Source organism: Lycium barbarum, chromosome 3, assembly GCF_019175385.1.
Source record: "Lycium barbarum isolate Lr01 chromosome 3, ASM1917538v2, whole genome shotgun sequence".
In the NCBI taxonomy this organism is placed as follows: Eukaryota; Viridiplantae; Streptophyta; class Magnoliopsida; order Solanales; family Solanaceae; genus Lycium; species Lycium barbarum.
In genome coordinates, this window is record NC_083339.1 from 124,970,337 (window position 1) to 124,995,306 (window position 24,970).

At 33.8% G+C, this 24,970-nt stretch overlaps 1 protein-coding gene across 1 annotated transcript; it reads left to right on the top strand.

Moving 5' to 3' along the window:
• The first annotated feature begins 22,198 nt into the window (after window positions 1-22,198).
• Window positions 22,199-24,652, top strand: LOC132632284 (heavy metal-associated isoprenylated plant protein 7-like). The gene is made up of 5 exons (XM_060348164.1): window positions 22,199-22,402; window positions 22,487-22,712; window positions 23,032-23,240; window positions 23,421-23,511; window positions 23,921-24,652. Exons 1-5 carry the CDS (start codon window positions 22,394-22,396, stop codon window positions 24,388-24,390), a joined length of 1,005 nt encoding a protein of 334 aa, XP_060204147.1. The 5' UTR covers window positions 22,199-22,393; the 3' UTR covers window positions 24,391-24,652.
• The last annotated feature ends 318 nt before the right edge of the window (window positions 24,653-24,970 follow it).

The following is a 24,970-nucleotide window of genomic DNA, read 5'->3' on the forward strand; positions in this document are numbered from 1 at the left end:
TAAATTTTTTAGCATGTATGTAATATGTAATTAGTGTATAATGTGTGTATAGATCGATAACGACGGTAAATTATTATGGTTAAGCATGTGGAATTTTTTTAATCAGTTGAATGAAAATGTAAAGATCCCTTTTAATTGAGCATATACTTGAAAAACATAGATCTTATCGTCGGGGCAGAGCTATCCTTGCTCGAGGGGTGTCGAGCGACATCCCTTCGACGGAAAACTACGTTGTATAGGTTGGTGAAATTTTAATTTTATAAATATTTGTACCACTGTTAGTGGCGGAGCCAGGAATATCCGCTAAGGGGATTCAAAATATGAAAAAGTAAACACAAGAACAAGCCTAAGGGAATTCAACGTGTACTATATATACATAAAAAATAATTTTTTATGTATAAACAGTGTAATTTTTCGCGAAGGGGTGAACCCCCTCAGCCCTTCTAGGCTCCTCCCCTGCCAGTGTTGACACCCTTTGACACAAGCAGAAGGTTCAGTATAGTGGTTGAGGGGTTTGCAAAAATTCCCTAAGATCCCATGTTTGATCCTAGGTTGCAACATAATTATAACTTTTTGACACCCCTTAATTAAAATCCTGGCTCCTTATTGCCATTCTCAACAAATGTTTGTGTGAAGATATTCATTTTGTGCATGCATAATAGGCTTCAAGTGGATTCAACTTCAGGGTCATTTGCTGGAGGGCTTTCTTATTGGGCTCCACACGGTTCCATCACATGTACAATGGGCTATTAAGATACCATTATGTACCATAATATGTCGGGCTTTTCTCTGACAGTTGTGACACTTTTATTCTCTGCTAAGATGTATGCAATAACCACACATATTCAATTATTCTCCAATGTTCTCCTTATGTCACTGTTTTCTTCTTTACATATTTCAATTTTAAAGCTAAGAAAAGAAGCATATTTAAAATATATAATAATGCTTGATTTGATGTTATAATACTCTTATAAAATATTAAAAAAGACCAACGTGAAAAATGCAGTTGAGGATTAGAATACTTTTCTGAAGAAGGAATTCTCCGTAGGGGTTCTTTTTATCTTTTTAATCTTATTCCTCAACTACTATTGCATTTTCAACTTATCTCTCACATTCACCTTTCACATCAGATCCTTTAATCTATTTTTTCAATTAATTTACCACTAAAATTCGAAGTTGATAATATGTTTTAAAGGTTCCTGCATAAGACAATGTTAGGTAAAATTCACAAGTAACCACTTTTTAGACATTTTAATTGAAAAATAGTGATTGTCATCAAGTTTCAAATTCCACATATGAAATTTCAAGATAATTTCCTTGAAACTGCAGTGCGAAAAGTGGTCAGTAAATACTATTTTTAGGGAAACCTTCCTACCAGAAAGACCTAAATTCCATACTAGTTGAATGGTTAAGCATTAATGTGGTCCAAGTTGGCCCAAAAGAAAGGCCCATTCTTCCTCATTTTCTTTTTTCTACTATTTTGAGCATAATGTTTTGTTTTTCTTTTCTCGAGCAGTCCATCTGATCTTCTCTGGAATTCAGAAGCAAATCTATGATGATTAACATTTAAAGATTGTAGGACCTTCAACTTTTGTAGCTTCTCTTCAAAGTAATGATCAGTAAAGAAAGTTTGCATTAAAAGAGGTTCACTTTAATAATAGAAAGAAATTATTAGAAAATTAGGGGCTCGAAATATAGTCAAAGCTTTTTAAAAAATGATCAATTGAGAATCAAAACTAGAGAGTGTTAATGGAAAAAAACATAGTAGCATTAAGTGTGTGGAGATACTTCTGTGAGAGGTTATGTGAGGTTATATATCCTCCTTACGTATTCTATGCAACAAATTAGAAACATCTTTCTAGTTTTTGTACCTTTTTACTCTTTTAAGTAGTCTTTGATATATTAAACTTGCTTGTCTTTGCACATGGATGAACGCTTAGTATATATTATTCAACTAAAGTGACAAAATATTAAATACTTTTGGGAAAAATCAAATACTAACTTGTCTTTAGAGGTGGAACAAGATGCAAATAAATAAATAAATCCTTCCCAAAACAAGTAATACAATAAAATTAAGGTTAATTATTTGTCATGTTCCGGTGACATGTTTCGACAATAATCATATTGGCTCCTATGTTATAGTCAAATTTTGTATGAAGCTTTAAACCCGCAATGCATGTGCCAAGTAAATTTGAATCTCATTTTTGGATGGGACATGACATGTCATGGCCACCTGGCTTATAAGAAGCCCACCTCACAAAATTTCTAGAGGCTTCAACCGAAAGAAGAGAGCATGTATGGGGTCTTTGAATTCTTATTCGCTTATGATGAGCCAATTCAAGAAGAATGACTTGACAAAGCCAAACTCAAAGAGCTCTGGCTAATAAATATTGCAGAAAGGATCTCCATAATCAATTATTGAATGGAAAAAATGACATTACAATAACTTCTTTGTGTAGTATTTGTTGGAAATCTTACGGAAAATACTTCATCGCTAATACGTATAGGGACTTTTCTTCATGACGAACATTTGTAGGGACTTCTCTTTATCACGAACACTTGTAGGAACTTCTTCTAAAATTGAGGAAAATACTTGATCACGAACACTTGTAGAGAATTCTTCGTAGCTTGAGGCATGCCAATGGCACTGTCCTTAAGGATATTTCACCCAGTATGGGTGTATCCCCCAGGATTCAACAAGCTCTTCTAGTACAAAACTAGGAGCCAGAATCTAACAAAGATTCCACAAAGTAGAAACCCCAACACACTATAATCTATAAGGAAAAATGTGTTATGTATATGTCTCTCGTAGAAAACCCAACAATACAAATGAGAAGTATTTTTCCTTTGTTTTTCCCTGTTTAAAAATGAACTCACAAGGTAATATATATAGCAACCATATGGTCTCTTCCAGATTCTAAAAATTGAAGGTTTAAAACAGATAGTCAAATATGGTAAATGTCTTTAATGGTTATTGAAATGATTAACGTTAGAATGCCAGTAAATGTGATGGCAAATAACAGTTTTATCATCAAGATCACCCAGTCAATTCAAGATATTTAATTCTTTAAAACCACCTAATAACTATACAAAGTATCTGTTACTAATGTATAAAATAGATTGTTAGAAATAGTCCTTTTATTTTTGAGATATTAAATAGAAAATAATATTTTTCTAATAGTATTTAACCAATCTTTGTTACTCTAATATAATTAAAATAACAATAAGGCATTACACAAAAAATTGCGACAGGTTTTGTATCGCTAAACAACTTGTGGCTAATCCTATTTAACTATGGATTAATAAAAATCATGTTAGCTATGGACTATTTAGCGACAAATTAACGATAAATATCCTACCTAATAATTCCTACTATTTTTTTTAGTGATAGCTGACTACAAAATCGAGTACTCTCCCATAAAAATCTTCCACGCTTCTCTTTACGGTGGACATAGAAACAAGAAGTTGCTAGCAAAAGGCAATACGTGCTGTAAACGAAAAGTATAGCAATGAGTCAATTTTGGGTGTGAGGTTTCTATGAATAAGATACCTAACCTGTCTACACTTTGCATGGAAGCATGCAATCAACAAAGGTTTCTTGTCTCCCTCGTCTTGTTTTCACAATGCAAGGCAAAGACATAGGTGCGTCCGTCTCTTTTCAGGAGTACTATGTATGGATTTTTTTTTTCTTCCTATTTTCTCACACAGTAAGTAATTTAATTTTTTACTACCCTAAAATAGATTACAAAATACCAATATAATCTTGAAAAAAGTTTGAAAAACGCATCGTTTCATCTGTTATTTTATACCAGCGTTCAAGTTTGAAACTAACCTCAACAATGTACTAGTTACAACGATTTCTCAATGACTAGATGACCCAAAAGAGATGGGATATGTCGGTAACCTCTTCTCTACTCCACTGTATTAAAAAAGAAGAATCGTCCATTTAGAATTATTTTCTAATAACCAGTGAAAATAGGGTTGTTGGCATTTATTTTTGGACAGTAAATATATATCACATGCTAATAACCATTTAAGTCTCACTTATTCACTCAAATAAGTACTAGCACTAAAGTACCACTCCCTCTTTCCCAATTTATGTGACATTTTTCGCTTCTCGAGATTCGCATTAACTTTGATCACCATTTTAAGATGTATTTTTTCACTAAATTGATATGAGAAAAATTGCAACTTATAGTACTTTTCATGTAATTTTCAAATATATAAATTTTGATGTTAAAATATTGAGTTAATCTAATTCAATTTAGCTTCAAAATTTAGTTAAATTGACTCTCAAAAAGCAAAAAGTGTCACGTAAATTGAGACGGAGGGAGTATTATATAACACACTCGAGCCCGGGGCAGATTTATAATTATTTACGGGTTTTATGAATTCAATTCAATGCAACTTTTGCTTGGATCTTGTGTTTGTGCTAAAAAAATCATTAAATGTATATAAATATTTAATAACGAACCCACGGTAATTAAACTTTAAATTTTAGCTTCAGCTTCGACTAACTCACAATTTCTCACCGTACGACAATCAATTAACGTAAGTGCAAACTAAAAATGTCAGGAGTAGTAGACATAGAACAGAACATTACAGAAGCCTAAGATTGATGTATCGTTAGAGTAGAAATTAGTTAGTAGTCATTTGCTTATTGACTGGGTTGGCTCAATGAAGGAAAATGACAGCCTTCTGGTTTGAGAGTCCGGAACCAAAATGACCCGGAAAAAGTTAGAAGTGATCAAAATATCATAGGAGAAAAAGAAGTTATCAAAATATCTTTAACACACTATTTTTAGTGCGTTATATAAAAATGAGTTAACGTCTCCATTATAATCTGTCACTTTTGTTTTTTAATACAAAAAAGTTACATAACGCAATAAATATCTGTGCTTATGCGAATCTTTGATAATTGGGGCTGCTAATCTCTAACTTACGTATTAAATTTGGAAAGGATTAGCTTTTGGGTCATTGGGTTCCGGGCTCAGCAGCTTTGGGTGAGACAGTGTGAAAAAAAGCTTCGAGCAAATTAAAAAAAGATAAAATAAATGTCCTTCTCCCTTAGTTGCTTTTTCCTAAATCTTTTAGAGTCTCTTTGGCTTACATTAAAAAAAGTAACTTATAAGCTGGTTTAATAAAAAATAGCTTATAATCCAAATAAAATAAATTAGAAAAAAAATAAGTTGAGTCACCCTAACTTATTTTTTTTATTTATTCTAAACACTTTTTTGGCTTATAAGCTGCTTTGCCAAACACCTAAAAAAATCAAAAAATAGCTTATAAGCTGGTTTGACCACTTATAAGCCAATTCAAACGGGCTCTTAATCAACTTTACTCTCTCCATCTTATATTACTTGTCCACTTTTTTCTTTACACACCCTTTAAAAATTATAAATAAAAGTGCATTTTTACTATATTGCTCTTATCTCTCTCCAATAAATTGCACTCTTATCAATATTGGTTACGTTAAAAAATAATTAATGTTTGGGACAAAATAGAAAAAACTTAATTAATTCTATCTTGATTTTGTAAATAGATAAGTATTTTGGGACATACTTTATATTTTTAGCAATGTGGACAACTAATATGGGAAGGAGGGAGTAACATATTGCTTTAATTAATTTTAACCAAATTTAGAATTGTGATTTTCAACAAAAAACATACTTATTCTCTTAAAAATAAAACTATATATTATTTTAATTTATCTCTTGATAAATATATAATATGAATATCTTTTAACAAATTTTTTATCAAAAACATTTCTCTGATCTTTGAAAATTATATAAAAAAAAAATCTAATAAAAGACTACTTAATCTCTTATCTTTTTGATAATTATCTTTTAACAAAATTTTAACCTCTTGTTCATTAACTTGTTGCTCTCCTTTTTAAGTAATGTTTGCTTAGCTAATTTTAAAAACTATCGAATCTAAGATCTATTTACCGAGAAAAGTAAATAATTTTTTATTATAATTAAGGGTTAATTATATTAAATAATTATTCTCTTATTAAAAAAATTATTTTAGTTACGACTATACCTTATAGCGAGTGTAAATATGGAATTTTCATCGTATAGACTGTGTAATATTTGATATTAAAATACAGGGGTGTATCAAATCATATTATAGGAGTATTTAATGTAATTAACTCATAATTATGATAAAAAAATTATTTACTTAAACTCGATAATTTTTAGAGATAGCTAAGCAAACATCACTTTACTTTTAAAAAAAAAGGGGGGGGGGGGGAGGGGGGGGGGGTTCTAATGAGACTACAGGACACCGGGTGGGGAAAAAAAAAGAGCAACAAGTGAATGAACAAGAGGTTTAAAATTTGTTAAAAGATTAATTATCAAAAAGAAAGAGAATAAATAGCCTTTCATTAGAATAATTTTTTTTGATAATTTTGAAAGACAAGAGAAAATGTTTTTGAATTTTTTTTTGATATTCATCTTATATATTTATCAAGAGATAAATTAAAATTATATATAATTTAAATAAGAGTATAAGTATTTTTTGTTGAAAATCACAATTACTAAAATTGGTTAAAATTAATATTAAAGCAATCTGTTAAAGTTGATTAAAACATTTAGGGAAAAGCAATTAAGGGACAGCAACATTAATTTTATCCTTTTTTCAATTTGATCAAGTTTTTTTCACACCGTCACTCTCAAAGGTGCTGAGCCCGGAACCCAATGACCCAAAAGCTAATCCTTTCCCAATTTAATACGTAAGTTAGAGATTGGCAGCCCCAATTACCAAAGACTTGCATAGCGCAGTTATGATATTGCTTGTAGAGATAAAAAAACATGATGAAAACCCCTTTTTGATAAGTAAAAGTGCTTTACTTAATTACCCTTTACTATCTTAATTAATAGCTAGACATGCTTTACTTGAGTAAATTGTTAATGGCCTTTTAATAACATCACATCAGAATATATCGTCGGCTGCATAATTCATCAGTTTAAGTCCAAGCACTGTGTTAGGAATAAAGCTTGTTTGATACCTAAACGAGTAAGATATCATTATCATGCATGGTCTCCAAAAATAATCTCCTAAACACGTGATATGTTAAGAGAAAATTTAATCATGAAGGTGTCCTATTTCTCAAATACTTGGACACTAATTCCTTTTAATAGTGGATGTTATTGATACTTGAATTCAACCGGTGGCGAAGCCAGAATTTGCGATAAGGGGGTTTAAAGTATGAAGACGTAAACATACGAAGAAGCCCAAGGAGGTTTAACATCTACTACCTATACATTAAAAAAAAAAAAAAAAAAACTAACCATGTATACAGTCTAATTTTCCGCCGAAAGGAGTTCAGATACCCCCTTCGCCATATGTGGCTCCGCCCCCGAATTCAACACCTCCGTCTGCTTCAATCATTCCATGTTGAAGTGTGTGTTTAGTTCTTATCAAATAATATAAATTGTTAGTAAGAATATTTTTTTTATTTACTTAATTATATTCTCAATAACAACAAGCGAGAATTACAAAATTTCCCATTTAAACTAGTTTGTTCATAATGATTGCAGCAAAGACAATATACTTTAACCAGGATCTTATCGCCGCGGATAGTTCTAAGCATTTTCCCATTGATCATTCAATCTGAAGATAAATTAAAGGAATAATTTAGCCAAAAAAAAAATGGTAAAGGAATACGCAAACTCAGCATTAAGTTAATTTGCTTGTTCTCCCACCTTCTGAATCGTATTAATTAAAATACTCCATTTGTTTCTAAATAAAATTAATTAATACACTCAAAACTATGTGAACTTCAAAAGAAAAGAAAAAAACATTTAAGTTAAGTCTTTGGTTTTGTAGGGACCTTCCCAAGGAGTGTTGCAAACCAATACATCTATAGAGTGTATAAAGAATCGATGACCATATCATATATGAGTTGCTAAAAATAAGTCATGGTTTTGGAAAGAATGTTAATTGTGTAAAACAAAAGTGAGGGTTAGTCTTTTAATCGTACAGAATGTTTTAGGATTGTGGTCCCATTTAATGATTTAGTAAGATCAAATCAATCTTCTTCTTAATTTCCTTATTTTCCCAAATTCTTTTTCAATCTTTTTGGCGAAGAGATAGCTCCTACTGGATCGATCATATCATGTCGAGAAGTCCTATTTGCCTATAAAGTATATGCCAGAATATATTATCGAAATTTTGGAACCTTGGATTTTAACTACAACCCGCCAACAATAAATCTTTCGAAAAAGACAACGTCAGAAGGATTTAATTCCACATTCACATGTTCTTATAGTGGTTTTGAAACAATGTAGGAGTTGCAAATTCAATTCTAGTTGAACTTTCGACGTGAATTCAGATCAGTCGGCTTCAAAGCGAGTATCGAAAACTCACCTGGAAACAAAATATTAAATTATATTACCATATATTGAACAGGTTATCCAAACGTTCGTTTTCTATTAAGAATTTTCTTTTCAAAAAATGTTCTCAAAAAATATTAAAAATTCATCCTGAATAAAACAAGCAAGATTTCCCTGCTGCTTAAATTGTTCCTCGATCTTTAAGTTTCAGTCAAAAGCAGTAATTGTACAAAGTTAATTTTATATATATTGGTAGTCGACTTCAATGTGTTACTCCTATTTACCATCATTAGAATTTAGAAGGTTAATTACTTTAATATCTAGTATCTACACATTTAATTTCAACATGACTGTGTCCACGGATCCCAGAAGAGTATGAATGTTTCAGAAAATTGACCAATTATGTACAGATTGGTACGTAGAATGAGCAGTGGTCCCCTAAAATTAACAAAATACTTTTGTGTCCAGGTACCTCCCACTGTGTAAATAAATGTGCCCAACCTAAGGTACCTCCCAGTGCTCCCACTGTATAAATAAATGTGCCCAACCTAAAATAGGCAATTCCTTATCCATCAATAGCCGTAAAATCTATATTATTCAGTTGTCAGGGACCACCATATACATACGAATGACATTACATAATATTTGCCCGATTATTAGCATTTATAGTTTCTATTATATATAATCCGCTAGGGAAGACTAATAGCCTGTTTGGTCAAGCTTATTTTTTCTTTAAAAATATTTATTTTTTTAATAAGTGTTTATTTTTAAAAAGTGAAGTGTTTGGTCAAGCTTTTGAAAGAAAATAAGTACTTTTGAGAGTAGCAGAAGCTAGAAAAATAGTTTTTGCCCAAAAGCACTTTTTTAAAAAGTACTTTTGAGAAAAATACACATAGAAGCACTTTTTAAAAGTTTGGTCAAACACCAATTGCTGCTCAAAAACACTTTTTAAATTAATTGGCCAAACACAAACGGCTTTTAGCCAAAACATTTTTGAAAAGTACTTTTGAAAAAAAAAAAACTTTTCAAAATAAGCTGTTTTAGAAGCTTGGCCAAACAGGATGAACTTGTACCAAAAGTTTTACACATTATACACGCAATGAATGCTTGTACTAAGCTGTATAACTTATACACTTTACCCAATTATTTTTTTATCTCACGTGGACAAATGTCATAGTACTTAATATTTATTTCTTTCTCATGTATAGACGTATGCACTTCAATTTTAATTCTTCGACACATTTATTTCCTCTGTGCGCTTTTACTTGTTCACTTTTGACTTTTAACGTTCTTGCTGAATATTTATTCTCTTCTCGTGTATAGACGTATGCAGTTCACTTTTAATTCTCCTACACAAATTTATTTCTTCCATGCACTTTTACTTGTTCACTTTTGACTTTTCACGTTCTTTAAGAATTAATAAATCTCACGTGTATATATGTCATAGTACTGAATATTTATTCTCTTCTCATGTATATGTCATAGTACTGAATATTTATTCTCTTCTCGTGTATACACGTATGCACTTTAATTTTAATTCTATGACACATATTTATTTTCTCCGTGCACTTTTACTTGTTCACTTTTGACTTTTCACGTTCTTGTTAAATATTTATTCTCTTCTCATATATACATATATGCACTTCAGTTATAATTCTCCGTCATATATCTATTTCCTCCGTGCACTTTTACTTGTTCACTTTTGATTTTTCACGTTATTTAATAATTAATAAATGAAGTACTCCCTCCGTCCCATATTACTTGACCACATTACTTGACTTTTAATGTTCTTGAAGAATTAATAAATGAAATACTCCATTCGTCCTATATTATTTGGTCACATTACTATACTTGACTTTTCACGTTCTTTAAAAATTAATAAAAATGAAGTACTCCATTCGTCCCATATTACTTGGCCACATTACTAAAAATATATGTCTATTTTTCTATTCTATATTTTTCTTCTTCTTATTTCTTATATATAAACGCCCAAGCCGGACGAACACACCAACAATAAGTTGTACAAAAAACAACTGAAATTGTGCTCTAAGGAGGGACTAACATGTGTACATTTTAGAAGTTGAACATTAATTCTACCTCTTGTGTGTTTACTTTTTACGTCCCTAAAGGTCTGCAGTGTCTTAATTGCCCTTTCATTTCCTTTATTTGGCATGTACTCCCTCTGTCTCAATTTAAGTGTCTATGTTTGACTGGACATAGAGTATAAGAAATAAAGATAGACTTTCAAATCTTGTGGTTCTAAATTAAAAATGTGTATAATATAATAAAATATCCTTTGAATCTTGTGATTATAAACTTGACATGTAGGATATTTGAATTATCAAGTTACTAAATATAAAAAGAGGCGGACATAAACAAAATAAGTTTTTTTTTTTTTTTTTTTTTTTAATTTAACAACAAACGCCCAAGTGGACGAACACAACAACAATAAGTTGTACAAAAAGCAACAGAAATTGTACTCTAAGCTAGGACTAACATGTGTACATTTCAGAAGTTTAATATTAATACTACCTCTTGTGTGTTTACTTTTTAAGTCCCTACGTGCCCGCAGTGTCTCAATTGTCATTTCATTTCCTTCATTTAGCATATACTCCCTCTGTCTCAATTTAAGTGTTTACGTTTAACTAGACACGAAGTTTAAGAAATAAAGATAGACTATCTTGTGGTTCTAAATTAAAAGTGTGTATACTATAATAAAATATCCTTTGAATCTTGTGATTATAAACTTGACATGTAGGATATTTGAATTATCAACTTACTTGATATAAAAAGAGGCAGACATAATCAAAATAAGACAAATTTTAACAACAATTGAGAAATTAAGGGGAAAAATAAGACAAAAAAAATGGAGACTCACTAAGGAGAATGGCGATATCCTTTGCAAAATATACAAACCATAAAAACTAACTAAATTGAGTAACCAAATTAATCATGTTGAGCTGGGCATAGTTTGCTAGTTTTCCTATAAATGGGCAGAGATTCACAGGGATAGGTCATTTAATTTACTCATTCAGTTTCATTTTTGACACTATTTTACTTATCAGCTGGTTTAATATAGAATGATATATTTTCAGATAATTCAACTTTCAAATTTTATACTTTATCCTTAATAATATGTTTTTATATGATAAAAATATAGCCGTGATTATACAAAACCAATAGATATATTGATATGTTTTTGTACATAAACTATGTGGATTGGGTATATAAACTTTTACCTCTATTTGATTCAGGACCTTTTGATGTTGCGTTTCTTTCAAATTCGGTTCTTAATAATAATTTTAAAAATTTGTTGGCCTGCTACTATCCTTGCCGAGAAAGATTCAAAAATTTCAAAGAGTGCTTTTTCTGGTGCGGTGTAATTCGATTTTTTTGTCTGCGCTACAGCGATAAAAGAAAAAGAGAGGGACCCTTAATTAGTATGTGTAAAAATGGCAAAGCTACAGGAAGAGACCCCCTTCAATCATAATTAATTAATATATATTTTCGTATCAATAGCTTAATTGTCATCCAACCAAATTTTATTAACAAAATGGACCATATTTTTCAACGCTAACACGAATCAATCCATATTATACAGTATAATTTAAAAGATAGATCACTTTTTTTTGTTTGTTTGTTTTCTTCAAAGCCGCCTCTTGATTGTTAGTTGATAAACACAATTCGTTGTTGTATTTGGAGTCACAATCATGATTAAAGTACTGATTTTGTAATATTTGGATGATGAAAATTAGATTAAAAAGGTAACCAACATTGTTGAACTAGCTTAAAGAATTAATTTGAATTTTGAATATAATTTTTGTGAGAAATTTATAGCTGAGTGTTGTTTATGCTTTGTTTGAAATACTCTAGAGAGGTTGGTAACAAATTTTGAAGTCATAGGAGAATTGCAATTCAAAATAGCAGAAAAAGTTCATCTTAATAGCTAGTAATATGTTATAGATAGTTTTTCGTACACTATTATACAAGTAAATATATTATTTAGTTAAATATATAATATTGCATAATAATGAATTAAGGTGTATAAATATTATTGCCAAAGAAATTATGACTATTCGATTGTAAATTAAAAATATAGCTATATCAATGCAATTTTTTTTTTTTTTTAATAAAAGTCCACTAGGCTTTTGGCCTAGGGCTAATTTTATAAATTTTATCAAAAAATCCAGAAGTTTGTACAACTCTAGCCAAAAGGCTAATGAAAATACAAAATTTAAACTAATGATCAAATTAAGACTTATAACTTGTCTTAATTTGATATTACAAATTGTTAAAAAATTACTAATAGAATGAAATTTGAAATAATTGCTCCATAAAGAACTTCTGTTTCTATATCTCACATGCTCTATATTTGGCCCTCTATATGCACCAAGGCAGTACATTTTCTAACTAATGACCAGTTCTCAGTAGGATGAGCATCCCGGGGTGCTAATACCACCAACTAAGAAACAACCACTAAATAGAAACTGTATGCCCATGTGTACTCAAGAGGTCTGTTGTGTTCCATGTGCTCAATCATTTGGAGCAGTAATTCCACTTCATGTCATTTGTCAAAAGTGCCTCCAACCAGTTGCAATTTATGCTGGTAAAACTTCTCAACATCCTGATTACACTGTGTTTCGCTGCTTGTTGGTATTCCTTCAGTGTGGTTGTTCTGTGGTACCTGTTGAATTAAAATCCTCCATTTATGTTAGTTTGTGTACCTGAAACCATTAGCAAACAGTTAGTGTAAACCAAATCCTTCACATTCTCCTCCCAAAGGATTTGAGTGTGAGGACCTCATTTTCTCCCACCTTCCCCCTATATTCAGTCTCCTTAACATGATCTAATTCTTAGACAGGGCAGCTGTAATTTGTCACTGTTCACAATTCTTTTACAGTGGCTCTCCATGTCATGAAAGGAATTGAATTGTATGTCCCCTGTGTCCAAAGCTAAATTAGCCAAGTGATCTGCTAATTTGTTTCCTTCCCTATAAATATGCTCTATCACCACCACTTTTTCCTCACTTATTCTCCAAATTTCTTCCACCATAGTAATGATTTGCCAAGGAATTTCCCATGTCCTTTGAATAGAGTTCTTTGGCAAAAGTGAATCTGTCTCTATCCTTATTTGATCCCATTAACTGTCTTTTAAATACCTGAGAGCCTGTAAAATGGCTAGGGCCTCTGCCTCGGTGTTGGTGCTTTGAAGATCCTCTATTTCTCTGGCCTGTGCTTGTATCACATCTCCCCTTTCATCCCTTACACAAAAGGCCCATGAACTCCTACCCGGGTTTCCTCTTGAGGCTCCATCAGTATTGACTTTTATCCATCCAATATCTGGAGTTCTCCAAGTCACTGGTGTTACTCTTATCTTTGGAGAATATCTCTGTAATGCCTCAACAATCACACTCCAATTATATGGTGCATACCTAAAATTTCTCCTTCTCACCTTCATGAATTGAATCAAAGTATGCATCACCTGGTAAATGAGTTTTGTGATTGACACCTTCCCTTCATGTCTCATAGTGTTTCTCCTCTTCCAGAGTTCCCAAATAATAATAGCAGGGACAGCTTGGTTGATGCATTTGGCATGTAGTCTACTAGGCATATCCCACCATCTGTTAATTATTTGGGTAACTTGCAAATTCTCAGTATTTATTCCCACTGGTCCACAAAAATACTTCCAGATGGCTTGAGCTGTTGGTGAGTGTAAAAAGACATGGGAGGTATCTTCCACTTTTGGATGTTGACAACAATAGCATCTGGAAGGGAATTGGTGTCCCCATTTCTTCAACTTATCATCCAATGGTAGCTTGAACTTCCAAAATCTCCACATAAAAAAAGATATCTTTATTGGTAGTCCTTTGATCCACATCTGCTTATACAAATTACTGGGGTATTTTCTTTGTCTGAGCAATTGAAATGCAGACCCAACTGTGAATTTCCCCCTCGAATCTAATTTCCAGAAAGCCTTATCTGCTTGGCCATTTTCATTTGGTGGATTAATGTGCTGCACAATATGGTCTGCTAGATCCTCAGGAAGGATTCTTCTTAGCAACTGTTCATCCCATTGCCCCACTTCTGCAGTTTCTTTTACAAGGATGATTGTGGGATCACACTCAAAATCTGGTGGAGTAATATAGTATAGGGCTCCCAGTCCTGTCCAATTATCAAACCAAAAATAAGAATTACCTTGTTGAAGCTTCCACCATATCTCATGTTCCATCTCATCTCGGTATTTAATCATCTTCTTCCACACATAAGTACCTGATCCGCTAGGGGCTATCACAGCATGAAACTTCTTTAAGTACTTATTACTCATGAAAGTTCTCCATAAGGATTGTTTGGTTCTCATGTTCCACCACAGTTTAGCAAAGAGGGCTTTAGATATATCTTGTAGGCTTCTAAACCCCATGCCACCTTCTTCTTGTGGGTGACATAAGGTTGTCCAAGTTGCCCAGTGCTTACTTGAATTTCCCACAGAGTTGCTCCAAAAGAACTTAGCAAACAATCTATGAATCTGAGCAAGTATAGCACTAGGAGGGTCACAAGCGGATAGTAGGTGTATAGGCATGCTCTGTAAAACATGTTTAATCAGTGTTGTCCTTCCTCCAATAGATAACAGCTTACCAGTCCATGAGCTCAGTCTATTCTGAATCTTTTCTATTATCTCCTTGTAGTGAATGTTCCTTCTTCTCCCATAGTAGATTGGTACACCCAAATATGTGAATGGAAAATCCTTTTTAGGAATCTGGGTGACAGAAAATACCAGCTCCTTAATGTTATGAGATGTCAAATGATGCGTATAAACAGCACTTTTCTGCTTGTTGATCTTCTGACCACTCACCTTCTCATAATTACTCAAAGTCTTCATCACTAATCTCATAGACTGTTCATTAGCAGAGGTGAAAATGATAGTATCATCTGCATATGCCAAATGATTGACATATGGACTCCATTTTGGCATCCCATATTCCTTGTACTCATCCTCAGTATGCAGTGTATTGAGAGCCCTAGACAAACATTCTGCAGCCAAAATGAATAAAGTAGGGGACAGTGGATCTCCTTGCTTTACTCCTCTAGATGATTTGAAGAATCCATGAGGTTGCCCATTAATCAGAATGGAATACCAATTATTTGAGATAACTCTAAACACCAGATCAATAGTAAATTCACCAAACCCCATTCTCCTCAGGACTTTAGTTAGAAATAACCATGATACTCTGTCATAAGCCTTTTCCATGTCAAGCTTAATGACAACATTTGCAGGCTTTCCTCTAATCCTAATATCATGTACAATTTCCTGAGCCAACAGAATGTTTTCTACAATACTCCTGCCTTTAACAAATCCTGATTGCTGAGGTGAAATGATCTCAGGTAGCAGATATATCAGTCTTTCATGAATGATTCTTGAAATAACTTTGCTAGTGATGTTACTCAAGCTGATTGGCCTCATATCAGAAAATGTATTAATTTCTTTCTTCTTTGGTATCAAAACCAAATTGGTACAAGTTACATACCTTGGGAGTTCATGCCCACAGAAGAATGATCTCACCATGGTCACCAAGTCATTTGCAATAATTTCCCAACAAGCTTGGAAAAATCTTCCTGTGAAACCATCAGGACCCCCTGCACTGTCTCCATTTAAACCAAAAACTGCTCTTTTCACCTCTGCTTCATCTGGCATTTCATAGAGTTGTTGATTTTGTTCTTCTGTAACCATTTTAGGAATCTTATCAAGCATAGAGAAATCTGTAGGGATATTTTCCTCTTTGAATTGGTCTGAGAAAAATCTGATTGCTTCATGTGCAATCTTCTCTTCAGTGTCCAGCCATGTACCTGTATGATCTTGAATTCTCTGTAATTGTAGCTTTCTTCTCTTTCCATTGACATGAGCATGAAAGAATTTTGTGTTCCTATCTCCATCCTGAAACCACAGCATCCCTGCTTTTTGTCTCCAAAATTTTTCTTCAATAGCATAAAACCTGATCAGATCAACTTGTACCCTTTGTAGCCTTTCCCTGTTAAGCCCTGTAGGATTCTGTTCAAATTCTTGCTCATGCACCTGCACCACTTCCTCCAGAGTTGCAATTTGCTTGAAGATATCACCATAAGTGTCCCTACTCCACTTAGAGAGAGCTCTTCCCACCTTTTTTAACTTATTATGGAAGTTAAAGAAGGGGTCTGAGCCATAAGATTCCACCCAATTTTCTTTGATTACATCTAGAAAAGATTCATGCTCCACCCAAAAATTAAGAAACCTGAAAGATTTCCTAATTGGTCTACTATCTGCTCTCATATTTACCAGCAAGGGGGAGTGGTCAGAACCTTGTTTAATGAGATGCTCTACCTCCAAATTAGGAAAACAATTCTGCACAGCCTGATTTCCCAAACATCTGTCCAGTCTTTTAAATATACAAGCCTCATCCGATCTCCCATCATGTGAACATACTTCCAGTAAAACCAAGATCCATCAGTTGGCAAATGTCTATACATTGTCTAAAATCCTCTGTTTCTGCAAACTGTACAGGAAGACCCCCAAATTTCTCAATGTCATCTGTAATGACATTAAAATCCCCACCCACAAGCCATGGGATGGTGATATGTGAAGACATGTCATATAGATCCTCCCATAGAGCTATTCTCCCACTTCTATCAGTACTCGCATAAACAACTGTAAGCACCAACTCTTGCTCATCACCCAAATGAGTGAATCTACAGGATAACAATTGTTATGTATCTCTCATTATTTCTACTTGAATTTCTGTATCCACAAAAATCCAAATCTTCCCGTTCACATTACGCCATGATGTCCCCATATTTAACCACAATTTGTACATGTCAATATGTCTAACATGCTGGAAAGGCTCTAGTAAGGCAACATAATTAAAATATTTCTGTCTATGCAATAGTACTACCCTCTCAAAGGCCTGTTGCGTGTTTACAGACCTTATATTCCATATTAATGAGCTATTCATTGAGAAACTCCTTTAGAACATGCCATCCTTGTTTGTACTCCTCCCACTGTCTTGGGAGGAACACTTTTATCTCTTGGCTTGTGACCTTTTTTAGTTTTTGTCAAGTGTTTAGGGGAAATATCTCCTTTATTGTTGCCCTCCATTAAATCAGAACTAATAGTTTCACCTGCTTCCTCCTCTCCAATATCTATTTTATTCTGATTCACTTCTTCTTGTGTTGTGTTTTCATGATCTTTGGCTACCAGTTGATACTTATGATTTCCTGAAATTGCCTGCATTTCTATGGCTGTATCTCTGTTGTTTTGATCTCTCTGATCCCTTGCTTGTGTTTCCCTTTCATTATTTTGTTCCTTATTTGCAGATGATGCTGTATCTCCTTCACCCATATTGTTTGTATGAGGAGGCTCTTCCGGTAAGTCCTTAATTTGATCCACTTGTTGTCTAGCTGATTCCACTTGCTGATATGAGCTTGAATTAACACTGTCATGTACTTCTATGGGTTGAAGTACGTCTTGGCCTTCAGTAATCTGTTTGTTATCATCTTCTTTTTTGTTATCATTTTCCACGATATCTGTAATTGTTCTTTCTGAATCTTGTATGGCTATCTCCTCTGACTGATTATCCCCTACCCCTTTCTCATTCTTATTATCTTGCTCTTGTCTGCTATCTATCTTTCCCTGCTCTTTCATAACTTTGTTATTTTCTGTTTGTTTCCCAAAGGCAGCATCCACCCATGGCCTAGCTGTCTCTTTAACAGGATTACTACTATGTGTGCTTCCTTCTTGTGTTTCATTTTGTTTTTCTTGTTCCTCCTCCAAGTCCACCAAAGTGTTAAATTTGTTGCATGTAGCAGTGACTGTTGTCTCTTTCTGTTTGCTATGATTTGCACTTCCCTTCTCAGCATTGAAGTTTTTGTTGTCTTTGATGGGATTCCAATTTCCCGAATTTCCTAACACTCTTCCACCTGCCAACACTCTAGCAGAATAATTGTATAAATTATTGTATCCTCTATAATTGTATTTTCCATAATTCTTTTTCCCGTCATATCCTTGTTGGTTTCCATCCTCTTGCTTTTGTTTGCCTTTGTCATTAGTTTGCTTTTTATTATGTTGTTCCTCTGCTTGTAATCTCTTGGCCTTTTTTGCTTCAATTTCTTTATCCTCTTGGAGATCTTTATTGCTTTCCTTACTATTGTGCACTTCATCAGAGCTTTTATGAGGTTTTGTCTTGCCATTCTCCTTTGGCATTTCCTCACTTTCATTGTCATACTGAACACGCTCTGGATTTATAATTCTACAATCATATTCATCATGTCCCTGTAATTTACATTCCTTGCAATACTTAGGGAGGTAATCATAATGAATCTGAACATTAACAGTCCTTATTGCTCCTGCTTTTTCATTTTCAATATCCATCCTCACCGTTTTGGGTAAATCCGCTACCAAATCTACTAAAACCTTGACCCTAGCACAACTAGGTCTAGTCTTGTTAATCGTAGCCATATCCAATTGTATAGGAATACCCACTGCAGATGCAATTGAAAAAAGAGTTTCCTTCACAAAATATGTAGGCAATAACTTTGGGAAGGAAATCCATGCCATTGTCTTTGATGTTTCTTCATCAACCTTGAAATTCGAATCATAGATCAGTGTTCTCATTTGGTACGAGTATCCCTCTCTATCTTGAATGTAGTATACAGGCTTTGATGTGAAATTCACAAAGTCTTCAAAAAGACTTAATCTGATAAGCACATGGCGGTTTCTTAGAAAACCTGTTCTACACTCACCTTTTATTCCACATTGTGTAGGGATTATGAGACGAAGTTGTTCAATATCTAGTTGGCCATATGAGAACTTTCCTACCACAGCATACTGAAGATTTTCAATGATATTCATCTGATCAACTTCTACTTCAGTGTATTTAATGTATGGCACCCCATGTAGGTAAGTTACTGGTTTCATTGGAATTTGGGGCAGTGATTGGATCTGACTATGTAATGTATCATTCAAGGTTTTTGGTTTGAACAGATCTGAATATTGTAATGGATTAGGATTGGTTTTTGGAATAGTCGTATTTAGTGAGGGTTGGCCAGCCTCCATTGTGGACTGGCCACCGGCCATCACTTATTCCACAATTGAAGACGGAAAAGTGATGCAAAGTACCAATCTTTAAGGGTAAAATTGATTCAGATCTTGAGTAAATCTAAAAATAAAAATTGATTGCACAAGAGAAGTAGCTAAAGAATTGTACCACTAAACAGAGAAAGAGTCAGATCTGATAAATTTGCAAATAATCTAAAAGAAAGAAGGTAGGTGTACCTTCAGATCTGCTTTTTCGGACAGTTTGAATTTTTAGTAATCCATTTTGCTTTGAATTTTCAACTTCATGAACAGACTTCTTTTTCAAGACCTTAAGGATCTGAATTCCAGCTTTCCAAATCTGGGTTTGAACTTCAAGCTTAATGTTAAACCAACGAATCTGAAATTCGAACTTCGAATGAAACGGTGCCTGACCGGAAACCGCGAACCAACGGAAAACTCGAACTTGAACCCGCGACTAACCCAAAACAGCAGTCTATTGTCGAATCCAACATTGATAGTCCCGAACACAACCCAAAAATTCTTACCGGAAAATCAAGCTAAAAATAGAGATGAAGAAATGACGGCTGATTGTTGACTGTTTTTGGTGTATTTTAACAGTGGTTCGTTGAGGGTGGCGGCGGTTTAATGGTATGGGCGAGATGGGTTAAAGGTGGTTTCCGGCGGGTTTGTCTGCTATTGTAATGAATATGGCTATATTTTAATATCTCGTAATTGGTGCTTAAAATTTGTTCTGTTTACTGCTTTGACATTGTTCAGTTCTTCCGTAAAGAGAAAGATGAGTTGGAAGAAAGGTTGCCAGTCTATTCACCTCAACTTGCATGGCCGGAAAAAAAAAAACACACACACACACACACAAATTAATTGAGCTGTGAATGTGAACTTGTCAGAAAAATAATGCAAAATATAATGTTTGGCTATGTAATTTTAAAAAAATACTCTTTAAATTTTTATAATATATTTAAAATGGCAAAGCTTTACAAAAATGTTTTCATTTTTAAATATCCTATTCAGTCGAATTATGCCACGCGAATCGGAAAAGGAGGGAGTAAAAGTTGTCAATTATGCAATCCGAAGTATTTATAGAATGATTACGGAGTAATAAAGATAGTATGTTTTAACGATGGCCCACTAACAAGAACTGACATTTCATGAGGGTATAATAACTAGTTTCAACCCACATGGCTTTTGTACGGTTTCTGTCATCTCAGACTCCATAATAGTTCCCTAACCCAGACACTCCCACTACCACCCCATGTATTTGGCTCTTTTGTATCGTAAAATTTGACAACCGATCTCATTCACTTTTTGCTACTACTCAATCATGTTTCTATTTCTATGATAGGCATTTAGTACTAAGGATATGTACATAACAAAAAGAACTGAGTGCAATATTTTAGTCAAATTACATTTTTAACTTCGGATGCAGTCAAATACTATCCGATTGAATGAGATCACACGGTTGATAATCATATAAGAAATTTACAGAAATGAATATTAGTTTAGTGGTCCGGCTAAAATCCTACTTCAACTCAATAATCTTTGGATAATTACACTTACTTAAATGAAATCACGAAATCCTGTTTTGTAATTACATGACTCCTAACCCCAGGTCCTTTTTGAAACAGCATTGTTGGGCTAACCCCCCCCCCCCCCCGCCCCACTCTCCCACCCAACCCCCTTCCAAAACCCAAAACTATCCAGAGTCCAATAATTTTGACCATTGAACGTGGCCCCGTTTTCTCACATCTTAATTACCAAATGCTGTATAAATGTCTGTGCCAATTACTATGTGATGAATCACATATTCTTATTTTAAAGTTAGGAAAAGGGTTTAAATTGGTCCTTCAACTATTTGAATTATTCAATTTTGTAAAATATTATCCTTGATATTAACAACTTATTTTGTATTTGTTCTTGTCATTAACGAAGTCCAATATAAAATAAGTGGACTTCATTTATCCAAATTCTTCGAGAAAATGTTCAATTTTTATCTTGCAACTTTCACTGGAGTTCAAAATTATTATCGAGTTTGAGCTGCACTCGGAACTAAGGCGGAAACGAGACTGTCTTTTTCAAACTGGCATTTACTCAAGTTAGAGTTTTGCGCTCTCTCAAAACGTCTGCACACCTGTGAATGTTCTCCCTGCTCATTAAATTGAGCGTCTAAAAAGGTGTTTGTTGGAGCAGCTTAACGATTTATGTTTTGGCTTTACAGTAGGTCAAGTTGACGACAATGAAAGACTCAAAATTCAGACGAACCACCTGATGACGTAGTAAAAAGATCATTAAAAGTTACTCAATTTCAAATACTAAAAATTAATAACAATAACAACAAGAACAACGTACCCAATATAATTCATAAGTGGATTTGAGGATAATATGATGTACAGCTTACCCCTACCTCAGTGGGGACTAATAATTAATAAGGAAGTACAAATTTAATCTTTTTCTCCAAAAAAAATATGAAAATTCCAATTCCATCAGAGATACAAGTATACAGCTAGAAACTGAAAGGGCAAAAAATCAAAATCCACAACTATTTATGGGCTACTGTATGACGTACACAAAAGATTGATGAAGGGTAAATGATGGGTGATTGTTGTGAGAAGAAAGAACACGTAACTACACACAGCACCAAAATAGAAACGCTGTAATGTTCTGGAACAGTGCCAAAACTATAGTATATTATACTTAAGTAGCAACATTAGCCACATGTGTGTCGCACGTGCCACCTATATAAAAGCCAGGTCAGTTGTGCTTAGATGACGATATAGAGTAAGCCAAAGCGAGTGAGTGAGTGCCTCGTAGATCTGTATGGTCATCACTACCCATGCTAATGAACCCTTTCTTGAGAATAACACCACAATACTACTAGTACACTCAGAAAAACAAAAACAAAAGAGAGAGAAAACAAAACAAGCACCATTCTGAGTTGTGAGTTGAGTCTCTCTTGCAAAGCTTATCCAAGAACTTCAATGGGCGAGGTTTGCTTTGCTTTCTACCATTTCTTCTTTTTCATTTCTTTTCTTCTTTTGTGTTGTTGTTTGAGATTTATGGTTTTTGTTTAGGAAGAGAAGAAACCTGCAGAAGAAGTGAAAAAAACTGAGGAAGAGAAGAAAGAGGAGGCTCCTCCAAAAGGTGAAAAATCAAGCGGTGATGAAAAGGCAGATGAAAAGAAAACTGAGGAATCCAAAGATGCTTCTCCACCACCGCCTCAAGAAATTGTCTTGAGAGTTTACATGCATTGTGAAGGTTGTGCTCGTAAAGTCCGTAAATCCCTTAAAGGCTTTCAAGGTATGCAGATTCATTAATTTTCTTGAAAAGACAGTTTTTTTTTTGTTTTGTTTTATTTTGTTTTGTGGGGCGTTTGGGATATTGAAAAAGAAGTAAAAATATAGCCCAGGGTCTTATCAGAAACAACCTCTATATCTTCGAGGTTAGGGTAATGTATGCGTACACTCTATCTTTTTCAGACCCTATCTTATGGGAGTACATTGATTATCTTGTTCTTCTTGAAAAAGAAGTATTTGGAGCTATTTGAATGTTTTGTGAGTTGAGGATGTTCTTCTTGAAAAATAAGTAAATTTGGAGCTATTTGAATGTTTTTGTGTAGGAGTTGAGGATGTTTTGACTGACTGCAAGACGCATAAGGTAGTGGTGAAAGGTGAAAAAGCAGATCCAATGAAGGTTCTAGAAAGAGTGCAAAAAAAGAGCCACCGTCAAGTTGAGCTTCTTTCTCCGATCCCAAAACCACCAGCTGAAGAACCAAAGAAGCCGGAAGACGTGAAAGAAGTTGTTAAACCCGAAGAGAAAAAAGAGGAGGTTTGTTTAATTAATTAATTTAATCTTCATTTTTTTTTGTTTGTTTTGGATTGTCACGCGAGTTTTTGTTTCTTTTTATGATTGCTTTTTAGTTTTCTCTCTTTAGTCTTTTCCCTTTCTGGGGTTTGTTTGTTTTTAAGGTAAGTTCATGAATATGATATTTCTGATTTGTTGCTGCAGCCCCCTCAAGTGATTATAGTAGTTCTGAAAGTTCACATGCATTGTGAGGCTTGTGCTCAAGAAATCAAAAGGCGTATACAAAAAATGAAAGGTATGATTTTTTTCTTCTCATTTTGGGTTGTATTATTGATTAGTACTATGAACTTTTTGATTCATTTGCTGCAACTAATTATTTTTCTGATTATGATTTTTTATTCTCTTTTTTGTTCCTCTTTAACCTTTTTCGGATCTCTATAATAAGCATTCAGTATTTTAAGGATTCTTATATTCTCTGGACCTTTCACAATCCCTGCAGTCTTTAATTTTAGAATAATATGATCATTTATTTATATTCTCTTTAATTTGAAGTCAATTCAAACACATTCTGTCAACAACTAATCACATCCATTTGATAAACTAATTGAGGAATCTTTAGAATCTGTCAACTTGGCATTCAAATTTGAAAAATAGGTTTTGGAAAGTGACACCATCTAAGTTTTAAAATCTTTAATTTTTTGAAGGTGTGGAGAGTGCAGAACCAGACTTGAAGAACTCACAAGTGACAGTAAAAGGGGTTTTTGAGGCAACACAACTGGTGGATTATGTAAGCAAAAGAACAGGGAAAAGGGCAGTTATAGTTAAAGTAGAACCAGAGAAGAAAGAAGAGGAGAAACCCAAAGAAGGAAATGAAGAGAAGAAAGCCGAGGAAGGCGAAAAAGCCGCGAAAAAAGGCGAGGAAGGAGACAAAAAGGCGGAGGGTGGCGGTGCCGCTGCAGCCGGTGGTGGTGCTGAAGAAACTGCTGGTGGTAAAGAAGAAGTTGTTCAAGAAGATCCAAAATTCGAAATGAGAAGGCATGAGCTTTACTACTATTACCCACAGCAGAACTATCAGGTTTACCCTCAAAGATATGCACATGAAATGTATGCTGCATATCCTCCACCTCCACAAATGTTTAGTGACGAGAACCCCAATGCATGTTCTGTGATGTAAATTAAGTTTAACATGAAGGGTATATGTGGAAAATAGGGAGTTGTGCTCACATGGGAAATGTCCACGGCCATTTCTGCAACTTGTTGTTTATGGCGGTGCTCTACATGTGGCGCTGTCTGGGGGGTTCCTTAGTATAAGTCTGCAGGCAAAAAGACTATAGAATTTTGTGAGCACTTTGTACCTTTTTCTGGTTTTCTTTTATTATAATCATGTTGTTATATATAGTATATTACTACATATTAGTATAGTATATTTCGCAGAATTTTGAATGTCGTACATGATTCTTGCAATTTGTTTTGTCTGATTAACTATAGATCTTCTCCCCCTCACTGTGTCCAAATCCCAAAAAATACAGATTGTTTGAGATGGTCTAAACTAAGGGGGTCATTTGGTAAATCAGGATATAATCTTGAGATTTTAATCCTGGATAATCGATTCTGCTATCTATGTGGGAGAGGTTAACATCTTGGTATAAAAATATACTGGTTTTAGCTAATAGTTTCTATCGAATACGAGATAAATTTAGTCACAAAATTTATACCGGCATAGTGCACCTAATCCCTTGAACGAAACGGCTTCT

Coding starts and splice junctions, on each gene's coding strand:
- LOC132632284 (XM_060348164.1), top strand. Junction 22,713..23,031: donor ATCCCTTAAAGGCTTTCAAG/GTATGCAGATTC, acceptor GTTTTTGTGTAG/GAGTTGAGGATGTTTTGACT. Junction 23,512..23,920: donor GCGTATACAAAAAATGAAAG/GTATGATTTTTT, acceptor AATTTTTTGAAG/GTGTGGAGAGTGCAGAACCA.